General features: G+C 52.3%; 1 protein-coding gene across 5 annotated transcripts in view; it reads left to right on the top strand.

The window, feature by feature from the left end:
• Window positions 1-21627, top strand: part of RPH3AL (rabphilin 3A like (without C2 domains)) — a 156477-nt gene extending 134850 nt beyond the window's left edge. For 4 of the 5 annotated variants that reach the window (XM_082603702.1, XM_082603699.1, XM_082603701.1 and 1 more), the window contains 3 exons: window positions 16496-16609; window positions 18053-18197; window positions 20488-21627. In XM_082603702.1, the coding sequence (XP_082459828.1) occupies window positions 16496-16609; window positions 18053-18197; window positions 20488-20518 (290 nt within the window). In that variant the 3' untranslated portion in view covers window positions 20519-21627. Of the gene's footprint in view, window positions 1-16495; window positions 16610-18052; window positions 18198-20483 lie in introns of all 5 variants that reach the window. The other variant, XM_082603700.1, reaches the window with a different exon arrangement.
• The last annotated feature ends 2073 nt before the right edge of the window (window positions 21628-23700 follow it).

Raw genomic sequence — 23700 nt, 5'->3', positions numbered from 1 at the left:
CATTTTTGTGAAGTCAAGTATGTCTTTCTTTTGCTTTGTGGCTCATAAGTTTCATATCTTGCTTTGAAATGTCTTCTTCTACAAGGTTAAAAAAAATCTGTTAAATAAAAAGTTTAAGTAGTATGAGAATAAAAGGAAATACTTAAATAGGATGAAATTACCCAAAAACAGAAATGTAACACCAAATATCATATTAACTGATAAAGCACTGAAGCCATGTTCTATCAAAACACAAGTGAAGAATACCATCATTCAACAGTATTCTGTAGTATTTAGCTAATGTAACAAGGCAAGAAAATAAAATAATCTGTCACTATTGGAAAAGAAAAAATTCTCTTATTTGCAGGTGATGTAGTTGTATACCAAGAAAACCCAAGAGGGTCTACTAAAACAACCCACCAGGATTAATAAGAGAATTTGGGAAGTGACAGGACACAAAGTAAATCAATAGTTCACACCAAAAAATCAACAGTTTTACTCTATACTGACTAATTAGAACTGGAAAAATCCATTCATAATTGCAACAAAAATTGTAAAATGCCCAGAAACAAATTTTAAAAAAGAATTATAGGTCAAACATGGAGAAAATTATAGAATCTTATCAAAGGACACACAACGGAATAATACTCAGCCATAAAAAAGAATAATGAAATAATGCCATTTGCAGCAACATGGATGGACTTAGAGGTTATCATACTAAGTGAAGTAAGTCAGACAAAGATAAATATCATATGATATCACTTATATGTGGAATCTTAAAAAATGATACAAATGAACTTATTTACAAAACAGAAATAGACTCACAGACATAGAAAACAAACTTATAGTTGCCAAAGGGGAAAAGGAGGGGAGGGATAAATTGGGGATTTGGGTTTAACAAATACACACTACTGTATGTAAACTAGATAAACAAGGACCTACTGTATAGCATAGGAAACTATATTTGATATCTTGTAATAACCTATAATGGAAAAGAATCTGAAAAAGAGTGTGTGTGTGTGTGTGTGTGTGTATAACTGAATCAGTTTGCTGTACACATAAAACATTGTAAATCGGCTGTACTTCAATTTTTTTTTAAAGTTACTATAGTCAAGAGAAACAGTGTAGTATTGTCACCAGAATAAATAGAATATTTATATAGATAAGTGGAACAGAATAGAAAAATAATAGACCTAAGGATGTATGGAAGCTAAACATAGGTAGCTTTTCAGTTCAATGGGAAAATAACTGGTTTATTTATCAACCAGGGCTAGCATAATTAGATTTCCATCCCATTCCATCTGTATCCAGAAACACACTGCAGACAGATTAAAGATCTAAATGTTAGAAATAACACAGTGAACGTATTAGAGAAAGATTAGAAGTGTTTCTTTCCTCTGTGTCAAACTCAGAGATACTGTGGCGCCTACAGGACAGGTAGGCTGACTACCTGAGTTGGCTATGCTCTCTCTCCTGTGGACACTGGGTGTTGACTTTGGTCCAGGATTTGCATGCAGACCCCTTGGTGGGCCCCCTACAAGCTTGCTCATAGCAGGACATTCATTCTTTCTCCAGGATGGGGTAGGGAAACAGTGTGACCTGAGTTCCTCCTGTGACGACCCTGGGTCTGACCTGGCTGCCTCTGGGGAAAGGGCTCCACCCTCCCACCCAATCAATCCAACTGGACTGCGTGCTCCACGCTACTTTCCCTTGGCAGGTCGTCGCTCCAAGTTTATGGCAGCAATAAATATAGTCAGTTTTTGTGTACTCCCAGGCCTCTTTGTTCCCTTGTGAAATATAAGGTGTAAATAGTGGAACCAGTACTGTGGGCTCTTAGGTCTTCATCTCTTTCAAGTTGGACCCACCCCTTCTGCAGGCATCTTTCCTCTCAGCTGGATTCCCACCCTCGGGCAGTGTGTGGAAAGATATTTGCTGGGTGTAGGGATATTAATCTGGCATATTTGGGTAATAAGAGATTACATTTTTTTCTCATATACTTTTCTTTTTTTCTTTTTTTGGCTGCGTTGGGTCTTTGTTGCTGCACAGGGGCTTTCTCTAGTTGCAGCCAGCGGGGGCTACTCTTTGTTGCTGTGTGCAGGCTTCTCGTCGCAGTGGCTTCCCTTGTTGTGGAGCACGGGCTCTAGGCACGCGGGCTTCAGTGGTTGTGGCTCGTGGGCTCTAGAGCGCAGGCTCAGTAGTTGTGGCGCATGGGCTTAGTTGCTCCGCAGCATGTGGGATCTTCTAACACCAGGGCTCGAACCTGTGTCCCCTGCATTGGCAGGCAGATTCTTAACCACTGTGCCACCAGGGAAGCCCTTCTCATATACTTGAAAGCTTAGAGGAGGCAACTGCAGCTTTGGTTCAGCAGCTCAGTGAGGTCAGGGCAGATGTCTTGATATTTCTTGCTCTTTCCCTCATGGTCACAAGATGATTGCTACAGTTCCAGCCATCACTATAAGGAAAAGAAGAAAGTTGAAAGAGGAGGCTGGAAAATTAAGCTTTTCCCTTCTGCAGCCTTGCATTATCATAGAAGCAGGCTGGTACTTATGCTGGAGGAGCCTGATGCCCTATTGATGGAGAGCTGAATTGATCTGACTGAAGTCGTTACATGTGGCAGTTTTTCTCAGATAGGATTTTGTGCTTCTCTGCCTCCAAGGCCGAGGACACTTAATGTGATGGCGCTTATTTTCTTCAGCCTCCAGTGCTGTGACTGGGAGATAGCACTGCCCTGGGTCTGCTCTGTGGCTGGCCTGCCCCGCCTTTCCCAGCTGTGGCTGTACACCTGGGATGGGATGGGGGCAGCGCTGAAGCCCCAAGTCTCGGGTCCATACAGTGCTCCGGGGGTATTTTAGGATGTGTGTCCTTTTCTCAGATGGGAGCCAGAGAGCCGAGGTTCCTAGGAGACCGACTCCTGGATCTGTGAGGCTTTGCTGTATTCACCTCTATTAGGGAGCCTGGGGCCAGGCAGGGGTTGGGGACCGGGGGCCCATCGCCATCTAAAGCTTTCGTCACTGCCCTGTGGACTGGCCAGACCAGGGAGGCCTTTCCATTCTGCCCGGCCCGCTAGACCCCAAAAAGCCCCAGCTGAGCACAGGCAGGTGCCCTGAGCGCCCAGTAGCCACGAGGCAAACTCCCTTTCCCCTCCCCACTGAGGCCCGGGTGCAATCCCTCCCCAGGACCCTCCACAGGAACCCTCCCTCCTCCCACCCTCCGTCATCCCCCTGAGCAGAGCACAGGCTTCCTGGGTGGAACTGAACAGAATGACACACTGGTCACTTCAAGGTCTGTTCTGGAAAAGTACTTTGAGGTTTTGGATTTTTTCCAGCTGGGTTGTTTTAAGAAAAATCAGAGTTTCATTATCACTTTATTGGTTCACTAGGTTTTATACAAAAATTTTTTTTAAATCCTGCACTGTGGTTCTGTTTGCAGTCCAGTGAAAGCAAGCTTCGAGGTTGTTTGGGTTAAGCAGTCTGGTTCAGCTCAGCTGCAAATGTTTTCCTGGGGCCGCCCTTCTGGAATGAACCCTCAGCCAGCCTTCCCGCCCCTACGCCGCCATCTCCTGTCCCCCTGGAGAAGCCGAGTCATTGGTACTGCATTGGCCTCAGCCAGAGCTCCTTGACTCTCAGCCATTATCTCATCTGATGCTCAGAACAGCCTATGGGGCAGCTAAGGACGTGAAATTGACTCTAAGTGATGGATGAGGGGTGGGATGTCTGCCCAAGGTCACATAGGCTGCAGCTAAGAGGGCCTGGGATCCAGGCTTCTGAATCCCAGCCCACTCTCCTCCCCTCTGAGTGTAGCTCGGAGTAAAGCTCTTGCCCAAATTGCCACACACACTGGCTTTCCCCTTTCGGACTTGGTTCAAGGGTTTTCGGTTGCCAGGCTGCTGAGGAAGTTCTGCCAGAAGCAGGGATGGAGAGTTAGGCTTTCGAGGCCTGTGGGGATGGAGGGATATGGCAGCATCTTCTTCTGCTTCTCAGGGAACTCTTGGATCAGCTCCATTCCCCAGCCTCTGCCCGTCCAGCAGCTGGTACTCAGCTGCAAGTCTGCATGCCCTTCAGTCTCAGCCTCTGCCCCCACTCTCAGGACCCATGTCCACACTTGGGGAGGACATGATTGGCCCAACTCCCTCCTGCTCAGGATGCCCTTTATGCATCAAGCCTGTAACCTGTCAGACATTAGAGATGGTGTGGCCCGTTACGCCCAATTGCGGCTGCTTTCCCCAAAAGCAGAGCTGGGACAGCAGGGAGAAATTTGTATCTCTTGCTCAATAACCACTGAATCACAGAATTGGGTGTTTTGTATCCTACAGGGTAGTGAGCTCCCTGTCACTGGGAGCATTCAAGCAGCGGCTGGATATTATAGTAGGGATACCATGGCTCAGAAACTGGGGGAAGCTTACTATGGGGCTTGTTACTATGTATCCAGAGTTATGACCCCATGTTGTGACCAGGGCTGGGGGGATGGGGACACAGTCTATGGCCCAAGATTGAGAAAGCCACATGGCTTTGAACCCGAGACCTCTGTCTCGTTAGCACAGAGCTGCAGCCGACTGAGCTAATCAGCAGTTTCGCGGCAGCCGTTTTTCCATCAAACGCATATGCTGTTTCCTGACTTCTTAACGCAGCATGCTATTTATACCAGTACATCCATTCATTCTTAATGAGCCACGGTTGTGGATTGTAAAATGTTTTATTTTCAGACAGGATTGCTCACTGCCCAGAGCCGGTTGGTGCTATGCCGCCTTCCTTCTTTCTCTGTTCCTGAGACATGAGTGTTTTGGAAGCTCCTCGGGGCGCTCAGCTGCCCTCTCCCCCACTCCCTACTCACCCCCAGTGTTTCCCCAGCAGACTCAGGACTTGCCGTTTCTATCACACCAGGCTGGACGTGGTACATGAACTCCCTGCAGCCTTCAGAGCAGCTGGGAGTGTGTGTTGTAGGGGGCAGGCGGGGGGCAGGCTGGCCGAGGCTTGGAGGAGGAGGCAGTGTAGAGCAGGAGGGCTTCATCGTTTGGAGGTGGGACGCCATCTGTCCTGGGTGGGTTGGACGTTTGCCGGCATTACAGGTCGCAAACTGATGGAACAGTGACTCGATCCGACTCACTGCTTTAAATTCATTGACAACTTTTTTAAAGGTAGAGAATGTTCATTAAAAAGAATATGGAGGGGCTTCCCTGGTGGCGCAGTGGTTGAGAGTCCGCCTGCCGATGCAGGGGACACGGGTTCGTGCCCCGGTCCGGGAAGATCCCACATGCTGCGGAGCGGCTGGGCCCGTGAGCCATGGCCGCTGAGCCTGCGCGTCCGGAGCCTGTGCTCCGCAACGGGAGAGGCCACAACAGTGAGAGGCCCGCGTACCGCAAAAAAAAAAAAAAAAAAAAAGAATATGGAGTTCTGTCTTCTTTTTTGAAAATCAGAAGGTCTGGCATACTGCCCCTCCCTGGAAAAATTGGACAGGCTAAGTGGCAGCTTCCCCCTTCACACAGGCCTTGCAGTCTCTGGTTCGCTGCAGTCCCCACCCCTCCCTGTTGTCTCTCACGCTCTTTGATCATCACCCTTGCTGGGTTATTAAGGAGAAAGTGAAATAGCTCTTGTTTCCACATCCCAGTGAAAGAGAGAGACTAGAAGTTAGACCAACAGGGACACCTGTTGCAAAAACAGTGGGTGCACGTCTCTGTGGAAGTGAAGGCTTCTCATATCCAGCCCACCTCACTCACTGACCCTTCACCTGACCAGTGGGAGACAGGAGCCTGACCATGGCACACCTGGGCGTCCTTTCTCCTCCCCTGACCCCACAAATCCCGCCCACGGTGGTTCTGTGCCTTCTGTGGAGGTGACCCACCACTGTCGCCCCCAGGGCCTTGCAGAGCTCCTGTGTTTTCATAGGGGATCCCCGGGCAGGAAAACTTTAGTTTTTTAAAGTCCTTCTTCCTCTCTGGACCTTGGTTTCCCCATGAGAAGGATGGGGATGACGAGGACTGAGACAGAGAGTCCGTTCTCTTCCAGCTTTCATATCTCATGGTTCCAAATCCAAGGGGATGAGACTTTATGGAGGAATTTCTGACAGGCAAGCAGCTCCCAGACTGTACATTGAGGCTGCGTCTACCAGAAAGACCAGCCCCATTTCAGCAGTGGCCCCGTCTCACTCACTCACTCACTCACACACACACACACATACACACACTCTGGGTATGTGCTGCCAGTGAAATGCCATCCCCCTCCCCCCACCCCGTGCCCTGTGTTTGTGGTAACCGGTCACTAAGCGCTTATGAACTTCCTGAGTCTTCCTTTCACGGTCCTGTCCCCAGGATTGTCCCTAATGCTTCATTATCACCTTCCCTGTCTCAGTTCGTCTTACACACTGCATGGGTTCTAGAGTCCTGGGCAGCTGGAAGTACCTGGGCTTTTTTAATGCATAAATATAATAGAAACCACCAAATACACACACAGATGTGAACCAGACAGGACTGCTCAGAGAGGAGGGAGGAGAGGCTGCTTTTGAACCACCTGAGGAGGGTGCTGTGTGTCCAGCCCGGCACCCTGAAGGCCATTGACCCCGGTCTTCATGGTGTAGGTCTGCTGTTTGGGTCCAAAAAATAAATAAACAAAAACAAGTCATAGCTGGACAATCCTGTCTGTGGCTCCCACTAGCCGTTTAGGGATGGGAATGCCATCCATCCCACTGGGGGCAGGAGAGGGGGTGGTGGTGCTGAGTTGCCCGAGCCCACTGTGAGCCCCGCTTGGGCAAACACTGACAGTCAGTCTTCTATGCGGCCACCGTTCTTCCAGGCTCAGTTGAGGGCCTGGGTGCCACTTGCCTGTTGGTCTGTGCAGGTGAAAGAGGCAGGTCTCAGGCTTCAGCTGCCATGGACCGCAGCCCATGCCAGGCTCTGTGCATTTGTGTAATCCCCCGACACCTGTGCTGGGGGTACTACTGTCGTCCCATTTTACAGAAGAGGAAACTAAGGCAGATAATTTACATGGGAATGTCGGGGTGCGCAGAATGAGAAATCCCCATGGTGTTCGGGAAACTTTTCCCTTTTCCCAAGTCTCAGGGAAACAGAGGCCTGGCCATGTCTTGCGTGGCTGTGTTTTGAAAGAGAAGCCCATGCGTTACTAATTTGTCGTGACCTTCGGAGCCCTTGGTGAAGGGCTAGCTCGGTGCTGGCGTGTGTGAAGGGAGGGGCCACCCCCAGAATAGAAGCCCTGAGCTTCCAGGAGCCACCGTTGTCCCCACTGCTGCGCCCTACCCCTGCCCCCTGCAGCCCTCTTGCCTGTCCTGGGCATCTTCGCTGGCCTGGGGGTTGATTTTCCAAGAGCAGGAGGCCCTCATTAGCCACACCACAGAGGTCAGGGGCATGGCTATCGCTTCTAATTTGTCCCAACCCGATGACAGCCTCAGCTGATTGGGTGACTCCAGCTGCAAGATAAGGTCTTGGGACTCCTTGCCCCCTGCCAACCCTGCAATCCCCCATCTGAGCTAAACTGGGGAAACAGGCCCCACCCCCAGGCAGCCCGGCTTCAGCTGAGCAGATGACTGCAGAACTCTCGCCACGTGCAATACAGCACACCCCTCTCCAGCCGCTCACCTGCCTCGCCGTGTGGACCTGCAGCTTAATTCTGCCCACTCTAGATTTCTCGGCCTTTGGGGACCTGGTGAAGTGAATAAATCTGGGCCCGCCTGCCCTATCTGACTCCAATAAAGCCCTCGGAGATAACAGTGCTGATTCCACTCAGCTCAGCAGTCCTCTCCCCAGGCCTCTTGTCCATCACGGGGTGGAGGCCGGCCCCACGGATGGGGCCAGGATGATTTCCGCTCGCTGGTCCAGGAGTGGCGGCAGAGGCTGGGAGAAGCTGTCTGTCCGGTGATCTCCATACAGGAAGGAGGGGCCGGGCCGCCCCTGCCTCAGTTACTCCTGGGGTCCACATGGAGTCCAAGCAAAGCTGGCAGCCCAGCCCCCCACCTAGGCTCTGAGATCAGATGCCATGGGCCTGAGCAGGGACTGAGATTCCAGCCCTGGTGAGGGAACCTGAGGGATACACCTTGAGGCCAGACTCTGAGGGGACGTGATAGACAGAGACAGAGGCAGAGACCCAGAGACAGATGGATAGACATGTGCAGAGACTGGAGAGTGAGAGAAACCGACCAAAACAGAAATAGGGATCAAGAGACAAACCCAAGAAGACTCAAAACACACAGGGACACAAAGACACACAAGAGAGGGAAAGAAAGACAAGAGAAGCAAAGGCAGAGAGAGAGCTTTTTTTTGAACCATCAACAAGAGAGGCACAAAGAGATGAAGTCAAAGACAAAGGCACAGAGACCGAAAGAAGGACAGAGAGAGAGCACTGACGTCATGGAGTGGATGAAGATGCGTTTTGCATCCCAGCAAACGAACTGTCAGGAACTGTATTCACCCACTTTGCTTCATCTCTGCCACAGATCAGAAGCAATTACCTGCCAGAGAGAAATAGTGCAGAGCACATCCAAGCCAGACCAGCCCCTCGTCCCCTAGATGCCTGAGTCTGGAGCCTTCCTTTTGAGCCTATCCTGGCCCTGGAGAAGCCCACCACCTGGCCGTTGCGTTTCCTGTTCTCTGTCAGGGATGCCTGGCACACCCCAGTCCCAGCATTTCTACCTGCCAAAATCATGCCCATCTTTAAATTCCACCTCTTCCAGGAAGTCCTTCCTGACTTCTCCTTTCCCTGAACACTCTCCACCTCCCCTACAGAGTATCATGTTCTCTCTGGAAGGAGCTGTTCTTATCTTCCATCCGTCCATCTCCCATTCCATCTGGAGCTCCTCCAGCCAGGGCAGGACCACAGGATTTCAGTGCTGGCGACCATATCACCATTGATCTGAAGATTCGCCTTCAGTATCTGGTACCTCCTGTCTGTCTGCAAGCCCCAAGGAGGAAGTTAATTAAAATCAATGGCAAATGAATAAGCAAGCATAGGAAACCCTCCACTCCCCAACTCTAAATTCCTGGCCTGGTCTGTGCTGTCCCTGCTGAGGTCCCAGGTGGCAGCCTGGAAGGGGGACCAAGGAAGGAGAGCTTCCGGGTCCCACTCCCTCACCCCTCCTTCTGTGGTGGTCCTGTGACTATCCCCACCTCAGAGATGAGGAAATGAGGCCCAGGGTGATCAGGCAGCTGGACAGGGAGGGTCACCCGGATCTCCTGACTCCGAGTCCAGGAGGGAGGGAGGGAGGCAGGCTCTGAGCCTCTCTGGCTCCACCCAGCCCATCCCTATGAGGACAGGCCCCCTAGCCTTGGGGCTCCCTTTCTTATTGTCCAGACCCTGACTCTCTGGGACCCTGGAGGGAGTTTCCAAAACAAAGGAAGAGCCCGTCCTCGTCCTCGGGCCTGGGGTTTGGAAGAAGAGAAGGTTTTGCATGAACACAGTGCACTCCTCTCCCCAGAGCTCACTCATCCCGTGTCCATGGCAACCGGCCTCCGACAGCCCCTCCCCCCATTAGTCTGTGCCTAGCTCAGGCTGAGGCCACCATCGCCTGGCTCGCTCATCCCACTCGAGTGTCCTTTTGGGAGAGGCTGCAAGGAGGCGCCTGCCCGGTGGACAGCCCAGCCCGAGCTGGCTCGCCACCACCTTGCTGACCACCATCAGTCCCGCTGTCTCTACACAGAGCCGCGATCTCTCCTGGGGAGGCTTTTTCAGAAAGCAGTCAGCACGGATTTGCTGAGTGCCCGGTTGGCCCAAGGCCCAGTGATGGGGGCTGAGGGAAGGAGCCAGACACCAGTTAAGACGTGACCCTGCCCTGAAGGGGTTCCTGGTACATTTGGGGAAGTCGAGGCAGGTGTTTGTAGGAAAAGAAATGCAATGCCAGGGGTCGTCTGAGAGGGGCCAGAAGAGCTGCCCCAGCAGTTGTGGGGAGAGTGAAGGAGGGCCTGTCTTCCGTCCTTGGGCTGGAGAAATTTTCCAACAGAGGCACGGTTTGGACGGGTTCCTGGAGGATGAATTGGCATCTAATTTTCAAAACTATGTAGAGGCTCGTGTAGCTGTTTAGACTTGCAGTGCTTTATGTCCTACTTGATCTCTTGGTCTTATTTTATTGGTAGTTGTTATCGGCTCCATTTTACAGATGAGAAGATTGAGGTCAGAGAGATGAAGGTATTTGTCCAGGAGTGTCCAAAGCAGAGCTAGAATTCAACCCTAGATGTTGGGAGTGAACTAGACGTTTCTCTCACACACATTGCAGCCCCTGCCTCTGGGGGGAAAAGGCATGTTGAGGAGACAGAGGATTAACTGACCTGCCTGCAGGGGCCCAGAGCCCTTGGGGTGAGGCCAGACCATGGGGTGCCCTGCATCCTAGGTGAGGAGGAAAGAGCAGAGATTCCAACAAGAGTTAGGCCTGGGTTCAAATCCCAGCTCGGCCTCCAAACAGCCTCTGAAGGCACCTAGTGCCTCCAGTGTCTTATGAAACACAACTTGGAAATCTAAGCTCCCCTGGAAAAGGTGAGTCCACCCCTGTGAGGTTGGCCCGGGCACCGAACATGGTGAGTGCAGAGGCCAGCTCTGTGCCAGATGGTGTGGGCCATGAGTTCAGGATGCCCGCCCCCCATCAAATAAAATAGCTCCCATTTATCAGGCACCTACCATGTGCCAGACACTGCCTGTGTTATCTCTATTAATACAACAACCCAGGAAAGGATCCATCATTGCCCCATTTCATAGGTGGGCCTGCTGAGCACAGAGAGGTGAAGACACCGACCCAGAGTCCCACAGCTGGGAAGTGGCAGAGCGAGGACACTGGGTGACTTGGAGCCTCTGCACCACCCCTGCACCTCGGTGCTGCTGCTACCAGACAGAGCCCCAGACTCGGGAGGCACCTTGGTGGGATTTCAGGCTGCAAGCCTGGCCCTACTCCCAGGTGGGGCAGCCCTCGCCCGTCCCCCTGGGGACAGCTCTGTGACTCTTCTCTGCAGCTGTGCCCGCCTGGTGGGCTGGGTAAGGCTAACTGGGGACGTCTCTGCATTCCCCAGGGCCTTATCTTTCCTTTACATTAAATTTTTTTTTTTTTTTTGCTTTTAGTATGCAAAATTTTCCACCATCTGCTTTGCCTTTGGCAGAATGTTTGCTGAAAATATCTCTCTTCCTCTCTAATTCCCGTAATTTCTTGGGGCTTTGGGAGCCTCCGAGCAGAGCAGCAGTTGCTCACAAGGGCCTCCCAAGCTTACAGGCTGCTGTCTGTCCTTGTGCCAGGCAGGCAGATGTTGTGTGGCCCAGAAGTCACACCTCCCCGCCTCTCAACCAGAGTTGGGCACTGGGGTCTCTCCACTGATGGAACAAACCTGACCTGAAGTTGAATCCTAGGATTCAGACCCAGAGTGGCTGTCTAGGTTGGCCTCTTTTTGTGTGTGATGAAGCCCTGAGAGGTGTCCCCAGGGTCACAAAGAGAGATGGTGGCAGAGCAGAGGCAGGAAGCAGGTCCCCCAAATCCCAGTGCAGTGCTGTGAGGTCCAGTGGCCAGCATCCTGCCTGTCCCCTGGACCGTCCCAGGCAAGGTATCTCCACAAGCCAGCAGCTGCCACACGTTCTTTGAGGCAGTCAGTAAAGACTTTCCAAAAGGGAAGACTTGCCCCCACCTTCATGTACCAAAACTCTGAGTTTCCATGGTGACAGTCAAATTGCAAATCCATCCAAGAGTGAGCCGGGGGGAAGAAAAAAAGAAGCTGGCCTCTCCCCAGAGAAGCGGGCATGGCTGGTGCCGGGGCTGTCCGCTTCTGAGGATGAGAGCTGGGCGGAGTGGGGCAGCCCTGCTGCGGCATGATGGGAAAATCTCAGGGACGCCAGGTCCCCAAGCAAGCGTTCCGGGGGCTGAGGCCACTGCAGAGGGGGAGGCCCCCCTCCTCCCTGCTTCCTGGCAGAGCCCGGGTGAATCCATTTAGTGACACCTCCTTCTTGGGGAAGCTCTCGGGACCGTCTTCTCCCTGGTGTTTTCCCATTTTCAATCTGAAAATCACACGTGGGCAGAATACAAGTGCTCATCACTGACCGAACCATCCTAGACTCAGCCTTTGGGGAATGAGAGGGAAAAAATCAGCCTTCAGACACACAGAGTGTTTTCTTGAGGGTGGAAGAGCAAGAGCCAAAAGATTTATGAGCCTAAAAGCTTTGTTAATAAACCTGGAAGATTTACGATTGCAGCTGCCGTGCAGGGAAAAAGGTGGCAGCGCAATCGAATGGCAAATTAGCCAAGGTTCGGGTTTTCCAGCAACATTTGGAGGGGGAGGAAGAAGAAAAACTTCTTCCCTTGCTGCCGGAGGAGTATTTGGATAAACAGCGTTTGCGTTGGGCTGTGTCCAGGGATGTTCTCTGCAGGGTCTCCTTGGTGCGTTTCTTTCCCACTAACCTAAGTGCCGAGGCCAGGTGTCCACACTGCCGACTTCCTTGGGTTTATTCCTTTCGAGTGGGGTTTATTAGAGTGGACTAGAGATGGGATTGAGTTTGCACCACAGAGACCTCTAAGCTGAGGCTTGGCCCCCTGCTTGAAATCGCAGACACAGTGAGCAAGGATGCTTGAGCCGAGGGAGACGTATCCGAAAGGGATGAGTTGTTGGCTGGCTGCTTCTCTGTGATGTCTTTGTGAGCTCAGTTGTCATCTGGGGCTGTTCCCCCCCTTCCATGGCTGTGGCCCTTGTCTATAAAAGGAGACAAAAAACAAGACAACTGAGTGTCACTTGGGGAGGTTTATTTTTTCTAAACCTTGCACAGCACAGGCACCAAGTGGGAACTAGGTAATATGGCCCCCGAACCCCACCTCCAGCGTTGGTGCTTGGACAGCACATACCCCTCCCAACAAAAAATGATCTCGCAACATAGCATAGCAGTCTTCTTGCAGCTTAAGCCCACTCCTAGCTCAGCACTGTGACCATGTACCACAGATGACAGAACAGGGAGCAGAGTGAAGACATAGGGTGAGTGAGTAGCCACCATAACCCGAGTCCTGGCATGTCCTTTCCCATCGTCTCCTTTCAAGCTCTTGGTACGTCGTGCCCTGTGGCATCTGCTCATTAGCACCAAAGAATCCAGGCATTATTTCCATACCATGGAGCCCCATGTCATGTCCCCTACCCTGCACTGCTTCAGCCTCAGCCTCATATTCTCCACCCTGCCCCAGAATTTTGAAGGTCCTGCATATCAAACATGGGGGAGACGGAACATTCCAAGTCAGGAAAAAGGAATAAAGTATCCATAAGCATCTCTGCCAAAGAGATGGGGAAACCAGTGTGGAGAACAGTAACCGTGTTCCCCTCAGGGATTTCCCACTGCTTAACAGGCTGCTGGACACCCCCTCCTCCTGCTGCGGGAGGGGGAAGAATCCTCCCCAGTTCCTTTGCATCTGCCCCAAGGGAGACGTGGGGAGCGGCTTGCTACCTCCTGCCACCTCCCACTCCCTTTGTCTGGGGACCCACAGAGTTGGCATTTAGTCAGTCAGTGAATGAGCCAAAAATATGTAAATGCTTATAAAACTGATGCCCATAAAATCGGGTCTCGGCGGATTCATAATCAAAGAAACCCAGTCTGGGACCTAAAAAGCAATTGCAAAATACATCAGGCCTTTACTTGTGTTTCTCAAATATTGTAAAGGGGGCATGTGGACCACAACCCCTCCTGTCCCCATCTCTTTTAGATTCTTCATCACAAAAGCTCAGAAAGCCAAAGCAGAACTCTTCCTTGAGGGCAAGAAGGGAAAGAAACAGCAGAAGAGGCAAAACCCTTGAGCAGACAGAGGAAGGCAAAGCTGGAAGCAATCCTGTTAGCATCGTTCTTGATCCACCCCCACGGATCAGGCTCTGCAGGAGAAGAACGCCAGCCTTAACTGTGGTGCAGTTTGTCCCCTGCCCTCCAGGAGCCTCTCGGTCTGCTGGGGGAAACATACACAGAACACTTAAAGCGGGAAGTAGTTGCTGCAGGTGTAGCAGAACACACAAGGCGTTCAGCCAGACAGGTGGGAGCCATAGGGAAGGCTTCCTGGAGGAGGTGGTACCCAAACTAAGCCAGAAGAAGAGGGGTGGGCAGGGCATTCTGGGTAGAGGGAAGCCAGTCCCTGCGGGAGGTGCTGACTGGCAGTTTGGCAGGAGCTCCAGGCCGCGTGGGGCCAGAGGAGCCTCAGATAGGAGAGCCAGTTGTGCAGGATGATGCTGAAGAAGTAGTGGAGGGCAGGAGTTCCGGCTTGATCCTGTAGGTCCCGGGGAGCCTGTAAAGAAGGGTGAGCCAGGATCTGTGTGTTAGCGGAGCCTGTACAAAAGGAGGTGCCTGTGGATGGGGCCCAGCTGGGAGGTGTCACAGCAATCCAGGCTGGAGACGATGAGGCCTTGAGTGAAGCAAGGGCAGCGACCAGGGTGAGGAGGCCACTGATTCAAGAACCGCTTAGATGAAACTGGCAAGATGTGGGGATGAGGGAGGGAGAAGAACCAATTAGTCATTAAAGCTTTCGAAGCACAGCTGCTCTGCTGTGGAAGCACAGGGTCAAAGATCTCTTAGGCTGAAGTGGTCAGCCAGCTCCAGCCCCTCTCGTTGCTTGGTTCTATGACTTGTGACTTCCTTAGCTGAAAGGTGACACCGGCTGAAGGCATGAAGACTCTCCAGAAGGCTCTAGATCCAGGTGGAAGCTACATGGCATAGGTCCTGCCATTTCCCTTCCTGTAACCACTGTGGGCTTCCCTAACTGACCAGACTCTCTCCCTGCTGGACCTTAATGCAATTTCAGGATTCTCCTCTGCACACTGCTCCAGAGGGGCCTAGAGCATCAGATGAAACCCATTAGCTGCCCTTGATATAGATTGATTTTGTTTCCAGTATCATCTCCCACCAAACATGTCCCTATGGCTCAGGTTTGTTCTACAGATCAAGTAAGATAATGCTTCCCAGGTGCCTAGCACAGTGCCTGGCAGAAAGCACTCAACTCCCTCTGTAACCAGCATATTACATTCCTGGGGAAGACACACTGACTCTTACCCCACCCGCTGAGTTAGTCACCTATGCAAGCTGGTTACCTGTGATCCCAAACCTTTCTGAGCGGTTATACTTGCTATTATAATTACATCATTTAATTAAATGTTATATAAATTGATGAAAAAAGTCAGAAAAGACACAGAGTCGTTTCATTAAAACCAAGACTTTGGAAAGACTTGGTAGAAGTCACTTGCTTACAAAAGCTATTGAATTAGGTGTAGGCAGCACAACTGTAAAAAAAAAAAAAAAAATGGGAGAAAGAAACGGAAAAATAGAGGATTCTTGCTTGCCCATGTCTTCAAGATCTGCTCCAATTTAAAGAAACTGAACCTGAGAATCACAATGCAATATGGATGCAGTTTAGACACAAAAGACCATGTGGGTCGATCTCAAAGAAGCACCCAAGCCCTTCATCAAAAGATTGGCGAATGGGGCTTCCCTGGTGGCGCAGTGGTTGAGAGTCCACCTGCCGATGCAGGGGACACGAGTTCTTGCCCCGGTCCGGGAAGATCCCACATGCCGCGGAGCGGCTGGGCCTGTGAGCCATGGCCGCTGAGCCTGCGCATCCGGAGCCTGTGCTCTGCAATGGGAGAGGCCGCAACAGTGAGAGGCCCACGTACCACAAAAAAAAAAAAAAAAAAAAAGATTGGCGAATGGATGTACATTTCTATGCTTAAAATTAAAATGGAGTGTTTAATGTATGAATAGATCCTGTTTTATGACTCCCACTGTTGATTAACCAGCCAAATATGGTTGCATTTAGTCCAGAAAAGAGGGTTTCCACCACAGCAGGTGCTCCCTGTGGGAGCTCCCCCTCCCCTTCCCTCTCCTGGGGTTCCAGCCCCACCAGCCTTGGTCCTTCTGCATTCACAAGACCCCACTGGGAGTTGCTGGATGAGCTGGGATGAGAGCCCAGGCCTGCTGGCTCCCAGTTCAGTTCTTCTGGTGGAATCAGAGTGGTTACAAACACAGGCTGTGGAGCCAGCCCACCAGAGTAAGAATCCCACTGTGGGCAAGGGCCTCGGTTTCCTTGCCTGTGAAATGGGGACAATGCTATCTCCTATCTTGCAGGGTTGTTCTGAAGCTTCCTTGGGTTAGTGTATGTCAGGGCCCTGGAGCCCTCCATCAGGGTCAGCGAGGACTGGAATTATCCCTGCAGAGCATGGCCGGGCACCTTTAAACATTGCCAGGTGCAGTTGGGCCTGCACCAAAGGGGGTAATCAGCTGCTCCCAGCAAGAGGCTTCTGATTCAGCCACAGGGAGGGGGTGATGGGTGGAGATGGCTGCCTGAGGACTGAGCCCTCCCTGCCGGTGCTGGTCATACTGGGCACCGCACCCCCGAGTCCCAGCCTCCTCGCACCGGGACTCACCTCTCTGACTGACAGAAGGGAGTACCCTGCCATCCCTATCCCCGGACCACCGTCCCCGTGCCCCAAACACCAGGGCCGGCGGAGGTCCTATGCCACTTTGTCCTGGAAGGACACGCCTGCCGGTGATGGCCGGGGTGGGGGGGGTGACCTCCTGTGCTGGTGTCTATTTTCCAGTGGTTTCCAGCGACAGTGACAGCGACTCAGACCTCAGCTCCGCCAGCCTGGAGGACAGACTCCCACCCACTGGGGTCAGGAACCGGAAAGGCGACAAACCCCGGGGGGAATCAGGTAAGTGTGGGAAGCAGCACTGTTTGTTTTCCAAGCCCCCGGAGCAGTGGCTTTGCTGCTTCCTCAGGCTACCGCTCCCTAGTGGGTGGGTCTGTGGACTTGTTCTAGATCCGGGAGGCAAAAGGGGCCTTCAGCTGGGAGGGCTAGGAGCTAAAGTGTTGGCACCACTCAAGAACAGATGGAAAGGGGAGTTCCCTGCCGGCCTATGGTTAGGATTCCGGCTTTCACTGCCATGGGCTGGGTTCAATCCCTGGTCGGGGAACTGATCCCACAAGCTGTGTAGAGCAGCCAAAAATACATATATATATGGAAGGGAAGCTCAGGTACATATGCAGAGAAGGACTGGGGGCACATTTTCCTTTCCTTTAGACACATGAAGGACCTTCCCAGGAAAAGGACCAGCTTCATTCAGAGTCACTCCAAAGGTTAGAACTGGGATACTTGCATGACATTTCAGGCTGAATTTAATACCTAAGAAGAAAGCTTTTCAATAACTGCCTCAAACTGGAAGGAAATGGAAGGCTGGGTGATCTTCTGCCAGAACTGATACAGAAGGAATTCCTGCCGGGGGTGGCAGTCTGGACTAGGTCAGAGATGCCAATGCCTGGCACGCCTGCGCCCATGGCAGACATTACCAGTTGATCATGGTACTCTCTCCCACAGAGCCTGACATGGCTTCGGAATCCTCCTCCATGCAGTTTTCCCAGGGATCAGTATCAGTAGGCAGGGATGATGCATGAGGTGAAAACTGTCCCTGGACTAGATGATCTCTTAGGCCCCTTCAGGCTGCAGATTCTCTCTTAGGAAAGTGTGGAGGACACTTACCTGCCAGCCTTGGTTGCTATGGCAGGTTTTACACTCCTCACCTCCCACTACCGCAGCTCTTGTCCCCTCTCTTCACACCGGCTCTCAGCTGCGGCCAAGCGGGTCAGGAGATGGGAAGATGGAGTGCAGTCTGCAGGCCCCATCTCTGCTCTCTGGGCCGAGCAGGGGCTAACAACCATGTCTGAGTGAGGATTCTTTAGTCTGCAGAGGCAGCAGTGAATGTCCCTCTTGTTGGGTTAACAGAAATTTACACGCTTCCCCACGACACCCTCCTTCTCCGAGGGCAGGACAGACTCGTCCCCACTGCCAGTTTTCATGTGGGTAACTACTTGTTCCTTAGTGAAATGACCTGAGGGCCCATTCGATTGCCTTTGTAGCTTGTGGGCCAGTCGGCAGTGGCCAGAGGGTGGGGTCCCGCTAGAACATGGCAGCCATGTGGATGGGGAAAGGGGGTGGCGGTTCCCAGGGGAAGGGGCTCTGGCAGACGGTCCCATAGATACAGGTCACAATTCCAAATGAGGAGACTTTAGATCAGCTCCTTGTCAGGCTGAGATGGTCCCTGTCTCAGTTCAAGGCCCAAAGGACCCAACCCTGAATCATTCATGTGGTTTCTTGCAGGTGGCAGCTTGGAGTCATCAAAGATGGGGCCTCCCCGCCCACCCAGCCACCTCTCAGGGAGCCAGAGCAGCCTGGCCATCGAGACAGGACCGGCTCTGCAGACCCGCAGTGGGGGCCCCACCCTGGCCGGACACAAAAGGCCACAGTGAGTACCAAGCTCCTCCTTCCAACGTACCCACCTCCTCTCTATCTGTACCCCCAGGGGGTGTTTTCAGTTCTTTGCGCTGGAGAGTGCTAGGGGGTGTTTTCAGTTCTCTGCCCTGGAGAGTGCTAAGGGGTGTTTTCAGTTCTCTGCCCTGGAGAATGCTAGGGGGTGTTTTCAGTTCTCTGCCCTGGAGAATGCTAGGGGGTGTTTTCAGTTCTCTGCCCTGGAGAATGCTAGGGGGTGTTTTCAGTTCTCTGCCCTGGAGAATGCTAGGGGGTGTTTTCAGTTCTCTGCCCTGGAGAATGCTAGGGGGTGTTTTCAGTTCTCTGCCCTGGAGAACGCTAGGGGGTGTTTTCAGTTCTCTGCATTTTCGAGCCCTGTGCCAGGTGCCCATTGAACAGAGGCAAGCCAGACCCATCCGTGCCCACAATGAACAGAAAGAGGGACCCAAAAGAACAGTGGTGACCTTCCCTATCCGTTCTCGGTAACTGTAACAATGGCTGTTGCCATCCTCTGCTTTATGAAATGTATCATCTTTCAGAGCATTTCCCTTCCTGCCTAACAGTCACAGTAACTCCGTTTTCAGAGCACCTGCTATTCGCCAGGCAGTGCGTGCCCAGCCTGGGCCGGGTGTGGTGGGGGACAGTCCCTGACCTCCAGAAACCTACTGCATAGCTGAGGAAGGCAAATCAACTCACCCAAAACAGAGCCCAGGCCAGGGCAGGCCCAAATCCTAAGAGGGGGAGGATTCAGGACCCCTAGAGCTGACGGCATGGAGGCCGGCCTGCCCTTGCACTTCCAAGGTCAACTTTCATTCTCTTGGCCAAATAGACAGGAGGCTCATTATCCCCATGTGATGGGTGTGGAAGCCGAGGGCAAGAGTCCAAGCTCCCACCTGCCCCGGCCAACCTGAGGTCACCCTGCACTTGGGGGACAGGGGAGTCCTCACACTCAAGCGGGAGAAAATTGTGCAGGTGCACGATCGGCGCCTAGCCTCCTTCCAGAAAGAAGCCCCAGCTGGGCTTAGTGCGTCTACAACCAGAGGATCCACGGTGCACACTGTGTGGGTCAGCGCAGCAGCTGGTGCCCCTGCCTCGCACGGGGACGGCTGCAGGCCTGCTGGGCTGGGGAGTACCCACCAGGAAACCCTGTGGGAGCACTCCTCCCCTCCCCTTTCCCCTCCCTTTTCCCCTCCCTTTTCCCCTCCCCTTTCCCCTCCCCTCCCTCCTCCCCTCCCTCCTCCCCTCCCCTTTCCCCTCCCCTCCCTCCTCCCCTCCCCTTTCCCCTCCCCTCCCTCCTCCCCTCCCCTTTCCCCTCCCCTCCCTCCTCCCCTCCCCTTTCCCCTCCCCTCCCTCCTCCCCTCCCCTTTCCCCTCCCCTCCCTCCTCCCCTCCCCTTTCCCCTCCCCTCTCTCCTCCTCCCTCATTTCCCCTTTTGATGGTCATGAGGGACAGAGACAGACTGTGACACTGGGTGGGCAGGTCTCAGGGAGGGAGGCACCATGGGTGTGCGCCCTCTGCCCCCTACCCTCGCCTCCTGCAATCCCCCCAGAGAGGGCAGTTTGGAATCAAGCAGGCCCAAGCTCCAGTCCCAGCCCTGCCACCCATACCCATGGGAACTTGGGCAAACCATCAGGTCGAACCACATGAAATTGCATTTCTATAGATCAAAAACAGTTAAATATTGGCAAATCCGTAAGATTCAACCTCATATTTGATCTCTCAGTGCCCAGTTCCATTATCACTGAAATGGGGACCACATCGTGTCCCTTGCAGGTTGCAGGGAGGGTAAGATCCAGGGTCCATGTGGGGTACCTACCTGAGTGGGTCTTCAGGAACTGTCCAGTAATCACGGGGCAGGCTGTGTGGCCCAGCACATAGACAGGGTTCCAGGGCTTAAGCTGTTACTTGGAAAGGACTGGCCTAGAGGAAGGTTGTATATTCCCATGTCCATTTGCTCCTGCTGGCGTCCCAAGATCACCTGTGTTGACTAGCCCAGGTATCAATGGCCACACTGAAGCACAGGGACTGGGCGACCTGCCTGCAATGACACAGCACAGCGGAGCAGGGCTGGGCCCAGCATGCAGGCACCCCCTGCCCAGCTCTCAGCCGCCGGCCCTCCCGGGCAGCCCCCTGCTTAGTTTCAGACGGGGCAGCTGCTTCAGGTGCAGGCCGCTCCAGCAAGGAGTCAGCCTTCCCTGCATTTCATTCCCAAAGTTCACACTGTCACTGGGGTGGGACTCTGCCTCTGCTCCCCCTATAGTGGCCTTTTTTTCTCTCCCCCAAAGGTAGAAGGCACACCTGGGTGAGCCCCTGCTGCTGACGTGGGCTCCGACGGTCCCCTCTGCCTGCCCTGAGCAGAGGCGTGCTTGGTGCATGGGGCAGACTTTCCAGTGGAAGAGCTTGAGAGAGAGAGAGAAAGAGCTGGAACCAGACCCTACCCGGCTCCTTCCTGACCAGTCCCAGGGCCCTCCACCGCCAGCCCTGCCGGACGTGACCTCTGACTCAACAAACCAGTGTTTGCGGGGCTGAGTCTGCTTCCCCCCACCCAGTGCCTTTCTGCACCCCTTCTCTCCTGGGAGCCCCCCTCTCCACCGCCACCCCAGTCACTCCCCTCAGCCGTGACCTTTATTTATTGCCCCCAGCCCCACCTCCAGTCTACCCCTATGTTCATTTTAAGTTTGCTCTCGTCTTAGTTGGACTGGAAGGGCCTTCAGACCCACCTTCTGGGGCTTTCCCCTACGCACTGCAATTTCAGAGGGTGCCAGGCAGGGCTTTCTCCATATTTGTATTCATGGAAAAAGAAATCAGAGCCTGAGCGTGACCCTTCACACCTGAGCGTGGCCCCCAGAGAGGAACCCAGAGCAGGTGGGATGAGAGGTCCACCCATCCTCCCCCTTCCCCTGCGGCTCTGCACATGGATGCAGCCTCCTCCCTCCCGGCCCAGGAGCTGCTGTTGAACCTGGCTCTCTGTTAGGTTTCTCGGAAGCCTTCCTTGGCCTCCCCGAGGGCTGCTGGAGCTGGAAAGGGTTCTGGTGAACACTGTGAATTCACTCACTGGAGAGCAAGCAGCCTTCAGCTGAGCCCCCTGCTGGGCGTGAAGCTCCCTAAGCCATTAATTCACTCCTCTTCAGTAGGCTCAGTTTGGCAGAAAAACACTTAATTCAAAGTGTGGGCAGATGCTTCTGGAAGACCTTTCCTGGAGGAGAGAGAATGCGTGATTCTGTGTGTACGGCGCCCACACCCTCCCTCCTGACCACCCCGTGCCTGGTCCTCGAAGGGCCTTCTTCTCCAGGCTCTCGGGCCCCCACCATTAGCTCTTTTGCCCTAGTCGCTGGCAGACAGTTAAAAAAAAAAAGTGATAAGAACACTGTTTCCCTGTGACAAGTTATGCTTCAGAATAAAAACAATAAAGATGAGAATTTGCATTGAGCCAGCGTGTTGATCAAAAGGCCACAATCACTTGTGTTTCTGAGATGCATCAGTAGAGAAATGGATGGAAAAAATGTGGTACGTTGGTTGCTGGAACACTTGCTAAGCCACAGTAAAAGGAATGAGCTAGATCTGCGTGGGTTAGAAGGGTTCACAAACCTAACGTTGAATGGGAAAAACAAGGCCATCTAAGTAAAAATAAAAAGTACAAATAATCAAAATGAGTTATATGAACTTATATGTAAATGTGTCAAAATGCGTGTAAAATGGGCAAGGATTTGTGGTTAAACACTGTGGACTGAACACATCTGTATTTCCTCCGTCTCCCCAAACCCCACCAAAGTGACATAAAGGAATGAAAATGACATGAACTGCAAAGATGGCAGCAGGTAAGAGAGGTCTGAAAACTTTGGAAGATGGAAGCATATAACTTGTTTAGTGCCAGCTTCCCCCACTCCCCAAAGTGTCTAAGGGAGCTGGCAACCCTTAACAGGCCCATTTTCTCTGCAGAATCCCCCAAATGCTCAGAACATGGAGGGACCAGGTATCCCTAAGGTGGAAGTTCAAGATGGTGTGAAAATAGTATTGGTTGGAAGAAGTGGTTTGACCCGAGCCCAGATGGCACACGACTGCCCTTCTCTGATCCTGGTAGAAGACAGGTGTACAGCTGGCCAAGGCTGAACTAGAAGGATTCCGGATTGGGAACCCCAAGACCGGCCAAAGGCTGGGGTGAAGCGATGGTTAATAGGGAGACCCTCAGCCCCCTTCCTCTGCTGACAGCTGGGCCTGTTCCCATCCAGCCACCCCAAGGCAGGACATTATTGAATTTCTCTCTGGGAAACTGAGCAAAGAGAAAAGATGGACAGATCCTGAAATTGCCAATTCCCCAGTCTCTACCCAGTCACCACTATGAGGCCCCCATTCCCAAGCCCTACACACATGTACAGAGCTTCCTGTTAGCTTTGCTGTGTTACAGTCACAGTGGCAACAGCCAGGGGCACCAGCAGTTGACCAAAACCAGCAGCTGAATGTACAGAGGCTCCAGTACACAGAAGAAAGGGGTCAGAGAACAATCCTCTGAAGATATTTGCCCATGAAACAGGAAGAGTGTCATTTTTTAAAAGGAAGTGTTAAAGCTCTTGAAATTTTTTTTTTAATGTATGATAGCAGAAATTTTAAAAGGCATTAGAAGGGATGGAAGATTTGAGAAAATCTCCCAGAAAGTAAAACACCGAAACAAAGAAGGAAAAGTCAAGACCATTGGACAACTAAAACATCAGATCCATGCAGAAGGTCTAACCTCCAACTAATAGGAATTTCAAGCCAAGAAACAGAAAAGAGAGGAGAGAAAATTGTAGAAGAAATGATACAAGAATATCTCCCAGGACTGAAGGAAAGGAGCTTTCATAGAGCAAGAACCCACCAAGTGCTGAGCACAGTGACATAAAACCACAGCCGTGCGGTGGGCCACCACCATCGTGAGCTGCCATGTGGCAATACCTGTAGATGAAGATGCACCTGGCCTGCAGGTGCAGTGCAATCACCTGAAGTCTTGCTAAAACAGATTCTCACCCACCAAGTCTGGGCCAGGGGCTGAGCATGTACGTCTATCAAGTTCCCAGGTGAGGCTGCTGGCTGGAGGACCACATACTCTGAGGAACACTGGTCCAGAGCAGTGGTGGTCACCACTGACAGCTCATTGGAATCGCTTGGCCAGCTTTACACACACTCATGCTGGATGCACCCCTAGAGATTCTGGTTTAATCAATGTGGGGCCCAGCCTTGACTTTAGGATTTTGTAAAGCTCCCCAGATGACTCCACGTGCTGGCAGAACCAAGAACCATTTCCCTATAGAAACTCTTCTATGTGTGCTCCAGAAGATGTGCACGGGATGTTTAGAGCAGTACCTTTTTATTAGCTAAAAACTGGTAACAACCTAAATACCATCGACAGAAGACGAGATCCATAAATTGTGATATAGTCAGGCCACGCTCAGTATAGATGACTCTCACAAACAATGCTGAGCAAAGAAACAGATGGCAGAAAAAATAAATATGTTATGACACCATCTA

This window comes from Mesoplodon mirus (assembly GCF_964341445.2).
Source record: "Mesoplodon mirus genome assembly, chromosome: 18".
NCBI classification, from domain to species: domain Eukaryota; kingdom Metazoa; phylum Chordata; class Mammalia; order Artiodactyla; family Ziphiidae; genus Mesoplodon; species Mesoplodon mirus.
The sequence above is the reverse complement of the archived record's forward strand: the minus strand, read 5'-3'. Positions and strand labels throughout refer to the sequence as shown.